A 12,023-nucleotide genomic window follows, 5' to 3' on the forward strand; every position below is an offset into this window, starting at 1 on the left:
GTATCCATGCCACCCCAGGACCTCCACATCCGGCATCTTCACCTGCGGGATCGTCCGAGTGAGGAGTATTTCCGTCTGTAATAAAGCCCTTTTGTGGGTAACAACTCATTCTGATTAGCTGGTGGGTTGGCCTATGCCCTCCCAGGCCCACCCACGGCTGAGCCCCTGCCCAGTCATGTGAAATCCATAGATTAGGGCCTAATTTATTTCTATTGACTGATTTCCTTGTATGAACTGTAACTCAGTAAAGTCTTTGAAATTGTTGCATGTTTGTTGCAATTTGATTTGATGTTGTTCCCTGGACCCAGAATAATCAGACAGATCACCGATAATGGTCATGAACCTTCACTTGGGCAACTGGAGTTACCAATTTCACAAAGGTGCAGAATGTTCCGGTTCAAACAATGCCTGGCAGCATGTAGTCTAGGGGTTAAGAGTGTTGGCCAGTAACCAAGAGGTCGCTGGTTCGAATCCCCAAGCTGGCAAGGTGATAAACATATGCCGTTCTGCCCTTGAGCAAGGCAGTTAAACCCCCCCCAGCGCCGACGACATAGATGTCTATTAAGGCAGCCCTCCGGCACCTCCCTGATTCAGAGGTTTCTTTCTATTTTTCTTCTCTATATAGCCTGGTTAACTAACCAGACTGGGAAGTCAAACAATGGTGACCACTGGTAGGTCTAGTTAAGCTAACCAAGCTAGCTTTTAGAGACCTTTCAGATATAAACTACAGTTTTGAGTTAGTTGTGAAAGCCAGAATGGCACCGGTGCCAATGATAATCCACATCTTTGCCTCTCATCCACGTCATTGCATTTTCTCTCCTGCCTTTTTAAGAAGTAGCAGGTCCCTCTTCTTCTTTTATGTAACGATGAAGGACATCTGAATGTCATTGTAGGTTACTTTGAACTGGCTAGAAGTTCTGTTTGTCTAGTGCAGTAATTTTTTTTGCAGTGTGCTTTGAAGTAGAGTGAGATTGTTTTTCAGCCAGACCAACTACTCATTGGCTAGTTCCTGGCCGCGGTCTTGTTGGTCTTGGCAACCATTAGGCAGGTTCAAGGGTACACATCTAGACACTTCGATAGGCCGGAAAAGTAGGGAGACATTTCACAACGGGAAGAAGCAAGGCCCTGTCCTGTATCTCTACGTTTTGAAGCCAGTTAAGACTGGTTCCATTAGGGTGGGTCAGGGGTCAAACCGGTCATATCAAACAGCCGTCATTCTCTCACCGGTATCCTCCAGAGTCTCTCGGGTGATAAACTGACCAACAGGTTATGGTGTACCTCACTCTGCAGTTTTGATTCAATCATCGACACATTTTGCCAGCTGTCTGTGTGAGAGTCAGGGAGCAGGTATTGATTATTGGATATGTGGTCAACGACGTGCCACAAAGTAAAATGCTTTGTTACAGTGAATTTGAGGTTGTCCTAACGTTACCTTTCCAGAGTTACGGTGCTGTATGGGTAGTGGATTCATTATTCATGAAACATTTTATTTATCTAGGCAAGTCAGTTAAGAACAAATTCTTATTTTCAATGACGGCCTAGGAACAGTGGGTTAACTGCCTTGTTCAGGGGCAGAACGACATATTTTTACCTGGTCAGCTCAGGGATTTGATCTAGCAACCTTTCGGTTACTGGCCCAACGCTCTAACCACTAGGCTACCTGCCGCCCTAATATTCCTTATTCATAATATACTTTCTGGGTTGGTCATTTGTGCTCATAGTAACTTAGTCATCCATTTAAATTAAAAGGACTTATGTCACGAACTAAATAAATAACTTTCTTTTTTTTATCCAGTGTTTTTTTTATCCGGAATTGCTTTTCACTCTGACTCCAGTGATGACTCTAAAGGTTCTGCTTTCTAACCATTGGTAGTAACCTTACCGGTCTGTTAGCACTTTGGCTAACAGAAAAGAGAAGCTCACTCCACCGGAAAACAGGAAATGAACTGGATGGCATCATGCCATTTTATAGGCTGTTATCTCACCTCTATTAACGACAAGGAAATTGGCTCTTTTCACTCTCGGTTCCAGTTTTTTTTAAATTGAAGCCAGCCATTGTCTCTTTGTGTATCCTGAAGCACTATGTTGATGGTGAAATGAAAAAGCTAAGTGCAGTATTATTAAAGGATATGAAGACCACTTGCGTTTTGGTTCTAAACATCATCCAGCCCAGCTAAACATACTGTTCTGACTGTCCTTCTCTTAGCCTAAGAACGTCTTATCCAGTCGGCAGTACTCGGTACTACAAACTAGAGGTCGAACGATTATGATTTTTCAACGCCGATACCGATTATTGGAGGACCAAAAAAAGCAGATGCCGCTTTTTATTTAATTGTAATAATGACAATTACAACAATACTGAATTAACACTTTTATTTTAACTTAATATAATACATAAATAAAATCAATTTAGCCTCAAATATGAACCAAAACCAAAATGAAACATGTTCAATTTGGTTTAAATAATGCAAAAACAAAGAGTTGGAGAAGAAAGTAAAAGTGCAATATGTGCCATGTAAGAAAGCTAACATTTAAGTTCCTTGCTCAGAACATGAGAACATATGAAAGCTGGTGGTTCCTTTTAACATGAGTCTTCAATATTCCCAGGTAAGAAGTTGTAGTTATTATAGGAGTATTTTTCTCTATTATACCATTTGTATTTCATTAACCTTTGACTATTGGATGTTCTTATAGGCACTTTAGTATTGCCAGTGTAACAGTATAGCTTTCGTCCCTCTCCTCGCTCCTACCTGGGCGCGAACCAGGAACACACAGACAACAGCCACCCTCGAAGCATCGTTACCCATCGCTCCACAAAAGCCGTGGCCCTTGCAGAGCAAGGGTAACAACTACTCCAAGGTCTCAGAGAGAGTTGCGTCACCAATTGAAACACTATTAGCGCGCACCCCGCTAACTAGCTAGCCATTTCACATCGGTTACACCAGCCTAATCTCGGGAGTTGATAGGCTTGAAGTCATAAACAGCTCAATGTTTGAAGCACAGGGAAGAGCTGCTGGCAAACGCACGAAAGTGCTGTTTGAATGAATACTTACGAGCCTGCTGCCTACCACCGCTCAGTCAGACTGCTCTATCAAGTCATAGACTTAAATAGTACATAACACACAGAAATATGAGCCTTAGGTCATTAATATGGTAAAATCCAGAAACTATCATTTCGAAAACAAAACGTTTATTCTTTCAGTGAAATACGGGACCGTTCTGTATTTTATCTAACGGGTGGCATCCATAAATCTAAATATTCCTGTTACATTGCACAAACTTCAAAGTTATGTCATAATTACATAAAATTCTGGCAAATTAGTTCGCAATGAGCCAGGCGGCCCAAACTGTTGCATATACCCTGACTCTGCGTGCAATTAACGCAAGAGAAGTGACACAATTTCCCTAGTTTAATATTGCCTTCTAACCTGGATTTCTTTTAACTAAATATGCAGGTTTAAAAAAATATACCTCTGTGGGTTGATTTTATGAAAGGCATTGATGTTCATGGTTAGGTACATTTGTGCAACGATTGTGCTTTTTTCGCAAATGCGCTTTTGTTAAGTCATCCCCCGTTTGGCGAAGTTGGTCTTCACACAGTTCGCAACGAGCCAGGCGGCCCAAACTGCTGCATATACCCTGACTCTGTTGCACAGAACGCAAGAGAAGTGACACAATTTCCCTAGTTAAAATAAATTCATGTTAGCAGGCAATATTAACTGAATATGCAGTCTCCTCATGGAGTGCAATGTAATCGGCCATAATCTGTGTCCAAAAATGCCGATTACCGATTGTTATGAAAACTTGAAATCGGCCCTAATTAATCGGCCATTCCGATTTAATCGGTCGACCTCTACTACAAACTGTTGTGTCCAATGGAACACGTGAGAACATTTTCCTTTATTGAATAAGACTTAATTGCCAGACTTAATTTCTAGTAAATGATTAGCCAGACTTATAAATGAATGATATGTAACCCATTGATTCTTGAAGATTATACCTTGAGAAATACCTTTCCATCCTAGATCAACAGTTGTACCCCTTCAGAACGCAAAATATAAGCTTGTTTTACTACAATGTAGAAGCCTCAACATGGTTAAAACGATAATGTTGATACCATGGATAGTAGTCATTGCATTAATAGCCCTGTCTATGAATTTGAGAGTGGTTACATTTCTCCAGCCCTATCCCTCAGCTTTTTACCAAAACAGTGGGAGGATGGCCTACTTTATTATTTCAGCTGTGGATTGCCTCTTTAATGCCAACCCCACAGATTATTATCTTCCTTACGCTGTGCTCTAGTTTACCTACTTTAAGTCAAGATGTTATTTTAAATGGAGGTGTAGCCTAGTCCTCTGTCACTGACCCTGTCCTGCTCTGTCGCTGACCCTGTCCTGCTCTGTCGCTGACCCTGTCCTGCTCTGTCGCTGACCCTGTCCTGCTCTGTCGCTGACCCCGTCCTGCTCTGTCGCTGACCCCGTCCTGCTCTGTCGCTGACCCCGTCCTGCTCTGTTACTGTCCTGCTCTGTCGCTGACCCCGTCCTGCTCTGTCGCTGACCCCGTCCTGCTCTGTCGCTGACCCCGTCCTGCTCTGTCGCTGACCCCGTCCTGCTCTGTCGCTGACCCCGTCCTGCTCTGTCGCTGACCCCGTCCTGCTCTGTTACTGTCCTGCTCCAGTCCTCATATGGTTTAGCTGGGTCTTTAAAAGTCCACTGGTTCGTTGTGTGGCTTTGTTTAAATCCATGAATTCCACTAGTGTGCTTGTCTCACTCATGCACCACACACACCAGCCATTGTATTGTCGTTGTTCTTAGCCTCAGGGTTGACCTAGTAGTGGAGTGAGTGTGTGTGTGCACGCAGCTTTGGCTCTGTGTTTTATGTCCTAATTTCTATGTTCTCTCTCTCTCTCTCTCTCTCTCTCAGGAGTCTGTTTGCTAAGAAAGTGAAGGACACTGTGCCAGTGGAGCAGAAGGACACAGGCTGGAAGCTGTTTGGTAGGGTCCCCCCTAGAGATGGCTCGGTGAAGGAGCCCCAGAAAAAACACAAGGTACACACACACACACACACACACACCACACACACACACACACACACACACCATGAAATAAACCTTTACCCTCTTCACTGTGTCCTACTTCACAACATTACCTCATTTGTTAATCCATGTTATCTGTAAGTTGCCATTGATTACCAATACAAGCCACTACCCCTCAGTAATATGGATCACACTGACACTGTGGCTCAGCTGAGACCGCTGGGGGCAAAAGGTCAGCGTTGATTCGATTAGGATCTCTAATCTTCCAAGAGCTTTGGTATATGTAACCTAATGGGACCCTGTGATCTGAGGGTCAAAATCATGACCTGGTCACATTCACAGGTTTGCAGATGTTATCGCTGAGAAATTCTTCTGTTTCTAGGTCCAACATTGCAGTAATACCTAACAATAAAAAATGAAATATAAATATATATATATATCTATATATAACCAAGAGCTGGGCTGTTTAAACTAGCAACGATCACAACAAAGTACTGTTCTTATTTAATCAACACTGTTAACAACAAGCATATTAAAGTTATAATATTGTAGAGTACAATCTAATGATTAGTTGAATGTGATTCATAATGGCATAGGCTAAACAAAAATAGGTTTAGACCATTTATTATCACCCTCTTCAATTGACTAGTATTTCACTACATTCTAGAGCAGTGAGTGAACACCCTACATATAAAGTGGGTGAAACGGTATGTAAACTTTATTAAAATGACCAGTGTTCAATGACTCTATGTACATAGGGCAGCAGCCTCTAAGGTTCTGGGCAGGGTACTGGGTGGAGACCAGCTAGTGGTGACTATTTAACAGTCTGGTGGCCTGGAGATAGAAGCTGTTTCTCAGTCTCTCTCAGTCCCAGCTTTTATGCACCTGTACTATTTCCAGATGGTAGCAGCGTGAGCAGACAGTGGCTGAGATCGATCTTCTTAGCTTTCTTGTGATTCCGGGTGCTGTAGATGTCCTGGAGGGCAGGCAGTGTGCCCCCCGGTGATGCTTTGGGCTGGTCAGGGAGGAATTTTGTGTCTGTTTGCAGCTGGACTCGCATCCTGTTCCCCTGTGTTACACACACACACACACACACACACACAGTTAGTGTACTAAAGTGATCTTCACAGCTGTGGTTCAAAGGTCAAGTGGTAATGTTATCGAGCTAAATGCATGTGTTTTAGACCCATAAATATCATGAAGTCAATCAAGCGTCGGATTGCTTAGATAAAACACTGAAATATTTACTTTACTTAGAACGGCAGTATGAGGGTCTGTTACCTGCTCTGTGTCTAAAGACATCCTCCTCACGGTGTTGACATACCTGTGGTAGGCCTTTACATAGAATGGCAGTATGCGGGTCTGTTCTCAGGCTACTATGAATGGTGACTGGTGTATGGAAGAACAAATATCTGTACAATTCAGTGGAGGCTGCTGAGGGGAGAACAGCTCATAATAATGGCTGGAACGGAGCGAATGGAACGGCATCAAACACCTGGAAACCATGGAAACCATGTGTTTGATGTATTTGATACCATTCCACTGATTCCGCTCCAGTCATTACCACGAGCCCGTTCTCCCCAATTAAGGTGCCACCGACTTCCTGTGGTACAATTACATAGGTACTCGCACTCAACTCATAAAAAGGAGAGAAAAAACAAGGAGGCCGAGATGTAAAAATATAGCAAATTGAATCCATGCTAGAAAGCCTAACAAAAGGCCTATACTTCCTCAGAGCCCTGACATCATGTCTGACTATAACTGGACGAGCAGTAGCTTCACTCTATATAGCTAGAAGGATTGAAATGGTGTCTTTTCTGGACCTCTTTATCCTCTCGCTTAACCTTACCTGCTGCTTCTAGGGTTGATTGTTAGCTTGGATTAGAAGCCCTTCAGGAACACCGCTTGACTATAGGCAGTGGGGCCTGAGATGATCCAGGTCTGCCCTTGTACCCACTTACCTCTGTAGCTCAGTTGGTAGGGCATGGCGCTTGCAACACCAGGATAATGGGTTCAATTCCCAGGACCACTCATTCTAAAATGTATGACTATAAGTCGCTTTGGATAAAAGCGTCTGCTAAAGGGCCTATGTTTTATTTATTTATATACAGTACCTTACAGTTGTAGGCAGGTGTGAAAAAATGCTATAAAGTAAGAATGCTTTCAAAAATAGACATGTTAATAGATAATTTTTGATCAATTAACAAAATGCAAAGTGAGTGAACAGAAGAAAAATCTAAATCAAATCCATATTTGGTGTGACCACCCTTTGGCTTCATAACCATATTTGGTGTGACCACCCTTTGGCTTCATAACCATATTTGGTGTGACCACCCTTTGGCTTCATAACCATATTTGGTGTGACCACCCTTTGGCTTCATAACCATATTTGGTGTGACCACCCTTTGGCTTCATAACCATATTTGGTGTGACCACCCTTTGGCTTCATAACCATATTTGGTGTGACCAACCTTTGGCTTCATATCCATATTTGGTGTGACCACCCTTTGGCTTCAAAACAGCATCAATTCTTCTAGGTACACTTGCACAAAGTCAGGGATTTTAGTCAGGTGTATGATTAAACAATTATACCAAACAGTATAATAACTAATAACTAATGTAAGTAACTAATGATCATCAATTCAATATGTAGTTTGAAACACAATCATTAACTGAAACAGAAACGGCTGTGTAGGAGGAATGCAACTGGGTGAGGAACAGCCAAACTCAGCTAACAAGGTGAGGTTGCTGAAGACAGTTTACTGTCAAAGGTCATACACCATGGTAAGACTGAGCACAGCAACAAGACACAAGGTAGTTCTACTGCATCAGCAAGGTCTCTCCCAGGCAGAAATGTCCAGGCAGAAAGGAGTTTCCAGATGTGCTGTCCAAGCTCTTTTGAAGAAGCACAGAGAAACGGGCAACGTTGAGGACCGTAGACGCAGTGGCTAAGGAAACTTACTGCAGCAGATGAAAGACCCATCATGCTTACTTCTCTTCACAACCGGAATATGGCCAACAGTGCCATCAGCTCAGAATTGTCAGAAAACAGTGGGACGCTGGTACACCATCTACTGTCCGGAGAAGTCTGGTCAGAAGAAGACTTGCGGCCAAAAGGCCGTACCTCCAACGTGGAAACAAGGCCAAGCGACACAACTATGCATGAAAACACAGCAGGTGCTCTGGACTGATGAGTCAAATATTTGGCTGTAGCAGAAGGGCTGGAGAGCGGTACACAAATGAGTGTCTGCAGGCAACAGTGAAGCATGGCGGAGGTTCCTTGCAAGTTTGGGGCTGCATTTCTGCAAATGGAGTTTGGTGTTTGGTCAGAATTAATGGTCTCCTCAATGCTGAGAAGTACAGGCAGAGACTTATCCATCATGCAATACCACCAGGGAGGCATCTGATTGGCCCCAAATTTATTCTGCAGCATGACAACGACCCCAAACATACAGCGAAAGTCATTAAGAACTATCTTCAGCGTAAAGAAGAACAAGGAGTCCTGGAAGTGATTGTATGGCCTGGTGCACTTCACAAAATAGATGGCATCATGAGGGAGGACATTTATGTGGATATATTGAAGCAACATCTCAAGGCATCAGTCAGGAAATTAAAGCTTATTCACAAATGGGTCTTCCAAATGGACAATGACCTCAAGCATACTTCCAAAGTTGTGGAAAAAGGGCTTATGGACAACAAAGTCAAGGTATTGGAGTGGCCATCACAAAGCCCTGACCTCAATCCCATAGAAAATTTGTAGGCAGAACTGAAAATGCGTGTGCGAGCAAGGAGGCCTACAAACCCGACTCAGTTACACCATCTCTGGCAGGAGGAATCGGACCAAATTCGCCCAACACTTAAAAGTGTTCATTCAGTATTGTTGTAATTGTCATTATTACAAATACATTTTAAAAATCGTCCGATTTAATCGGTATTGGCTTTTTTTGTTCCTCCAATAATCGGTATCGCCGTTGAAAAATCATAATCGGTCGACCTCTACTCTCTACTATTATTCTGACATTTCAAATTCTTAAAATAAAGTGGTGATCCTAACTGACCTAAGACTGGGAATTTTTACTTGGATTAGGAATTGTGAAAAACTGAGTTTAAATGTATTTGGCTAAGGTGTATGTGAACTTCTGACTTCAACTGTACATACTCACAGTACCAGTCAAAAGTTGACACACCTACTCATTCAAGGATTTCTCAATGACCCAAAACACACATCCAGGCTGTGTAAGGGCTATTTGACCAAGGAGAGGGATGGAGTGCTGCATCAGATGACCTGGCCTCCACAATCACCTGACCTCAACCCAATTGAGATGGTTTGGGATTGGTTGGACCGCAGAGTGAAGGAAAAGTAGCCAACAAGTGCTTAGCATATCAAAAAGCATTCCAGGTGAAGCTGGTTGAGAGAATGCCAAGAGTGTGCAAAGCTGTCATCAAGGTGGCTACTAAATTTACAGAAGAATCTCAAAATATATTTAGATTTGTTTAAACACTTTTTTTGGGTTACTACATGATTCTATATGTGTTATTTCATAGTATTGATGTGTTCAGGATTATTCTACAATGTAGAAAATAGTAAAAATAAAGAAATACCATTTATGAGTTGGTGTCAACTTTTGACTGGTACTGTGTGTATATAACCTGCCTATATAACCATCATACATGTGCCATCGTTTTATCCGACTACAGTGATGGTGTGAACCATGACGTGAAAGCATTACCTAGGGTCCTCCGATTTTAAGGAGGCCAACAAGTCACGTGTAGGCCTTTCTCTACCATTTTATCCTTTCAGTGTGGGCAGTGTTGTTTTTTTCTAACAACACCTAGCCCCTTGGTCTAGCGTAAAGCATTTTCACCTCCGGTGGTAACCCTATCTCTGGTGCCTGGGCTCGGATGGCAAGGTTAGATTTTCAGCACCTGTCTGGACACTATTGTCTCGCCATGGCAACCGCTGGCTGATGCCAGGTGGTGGGGCCAATGTCCTGTGGGCAACGAGTCTGTGTTTTCTTAGTTTACTGCTGTATTTCTCCTGCTTTATTTCACCATAACACAATGAGCCCCTTTTCTTTCATCAATAACTTTTAGCCCTTTGAGAATGCTCGGCCGTAATTCAAATGTCGAGCTACATTTTTCAAATTTTCTGCCCCCCGTTGCCTGCCGTAATTGTAGTTATTTCATAGCCACCCTTGTCCCACCGGTACTTACCCGTCAATCACCTGGAAGTCAACCAATCCCTCTTCCCCGTTAGCTTGGGCCTTCCCCCTCTGAGGCTAAACAGAGTTGCTGGACACGGGAGAACAAAAACTCACTGACGACACCGTCTTCAAGACCAAGCAGGCTATAATTCAGAGAAACGGGGAGGGAAATGTAGGGAGAGAATAAAAAGCTGACTCCAAGGCATCGCTGTTAGAGAGTGTGGATTATTATAGCAGAGAGGAGTGGATGAGAAATGGATGCTGTATTCATCACTCTGGGGTTGATTAGAGTGGCTGGCTCCTTTTTCAGCGCAGCGACTAATAGAGCAAGGCGCTGCAGACGTGCTCACACACTGGTCCTCTGGGTTCTTCACTGATTCAGGGCCTCAGTGTAGCGTCTGCATGCTGAGAGAGAGAGAGAGTGACAGAGGGAGAGAAGGCGGTATCATGCATCACCTCCAGCTGGAGGTGTGTCCTATCGACAGGCCCGCTGTCACCCTGACCACCTCGTCCTCTGTGTGGGCTGTAGCTGGGCCAACGGGAGCAGCCATGACGGTTTGTGGAGTTTAAACCCTCTCGGTTGGTCTGGGTGTCTTGTACGGAAACTGTAGCGTTCATGGTGAGTGAGCTTGTGTGTGTTTGTCAGCTCGACACGATGAGGATGAGGGGGCGAGCACAGCAGTCTACAGTCTCTCCTCTCTCGTTCTCTCCCCCCCCCCCCTGTCTGACAGAAGGAAAAATGAGGGAGTAGAAAGAGAAGGAATGATGGAGGGAGAGACAGAGGGAGGTAGAGGACAGGAGGGCTTAGCCTTCACACATCATCTTTCAGCTCATCTCTCTGAGGTGAAGTGTGTGTGTGTGAAATGTTTATTTTTAACGGTATTTTGCCAGCTTCTGATGACCGACGTATTAGATTTGTCCAGCAGTGTGTCTGTTTTAATACAACCTGTCTATGAAACACAACCGGCTCCTGCTTTCCCTGTAGAAGTGTTGTTGTGCGGTAGACTCATGCTTTCTAGTAATGGCGAGTTAAATATTGGAATATTATTTTTGACAATATATTAATATAATTTTTTCCCTAGTTGGCTGTACCTGAACAAACTCCAGTATTCTTCCTTCATAGCTTGTTCTCTTTTTAAAAAAGGAAGAAAATGTTTTCAGCACTTTTATTTCCCCATGACCGATGCAGACATGCGGTGCGCAATATGTTTGGAACATCGAATCGCAATAAAATCCCAGTATCGAATTGCAATAGATATAGGATCGTGAGAATCGCAATACGTATCGTTATCGGCACCTAAGTATCATGATAATATCGTATCGCGAGGTCCCTGGCAGTTCCCAGCCCTAATGTTTTCCCTGTGGAAGTGTCTGCTGTTTGTTCTCTCACTCACTCACTCACATATATTTATATATATATTGCGGGAGAGAAGGAACGAGATGTGGAGTGCTCGGTCCTGACCCAGTGCGGTAAATGGACTTTCCAAACATTTCCTGGATGTGCACTAGACTAGCGTATGTTCAACTCAATTAAAAGTAATGGATTGGAAGGAGCTATGCTCTGCAGTGGTTTTGGCCCCCTGCTAGTGGTCTTCACATGGTTCATAGAAAAAAAACGAATTTCTTCCATTTTGTTGTCAGTCTGCCCTGTCTAGCAGTAGACTATTACAATACAACTTTATCAGCCTCTTTTAGGGGCCATTTTAGTGTCAGTAAGGCATTGCTTCTACAGGTAACCCCTAGACTATACCCTGTACTGTCGCTTTGCTTATTGCTAAGCCTGT

General features: G+C 43.4%; 1 protein-coding gene across 9 annotated transcripts in view; it reads left to right on the forward strand.

The window, feature by feature from the left end:
* Positions 1-12,023, forward strand: part of LOC139534649 (TBC1 domain family member 14-like) — a 65,175-nt gene that overhangs the window by 16,521 nt on the left and 36,631 nt on the right. For 7 of the 9 annotated variants that reach the window (XM_071333949.1, XM_071333952.1, XM_071333948.1 and 4 more), the window contains one exon: positions 4,924-5,047. In XM_071333949.1, the coding sequence (XP_071190050.1) occupies positions 4,924-5,047 (124 nt within the window). Of the gene's footprint in view, positions 1-4,923; positions 5,048-10,529; positions 10,859-12,023 lie in introns of those variants that run through there. The other 2 variants (XM_071333954.1, XM_071333955.1) reach the window with 2 other exon arrangements.

This window comes from Salvelinus alpinus, chromosome 11, assembly GCF_045679555.1.
Source record: "Salvelinus alpinus chromosome 11, SLU_Salpinus.1, whole genome shotgun sequence".
NCBI classification, from domain to species: domain Eukaryota; kingdom Metazoa; phylum Chordata; class Actinopteri; order Salmoniformes; family Salmonidae; genus Salvelinus; species Salvelinus alpinus.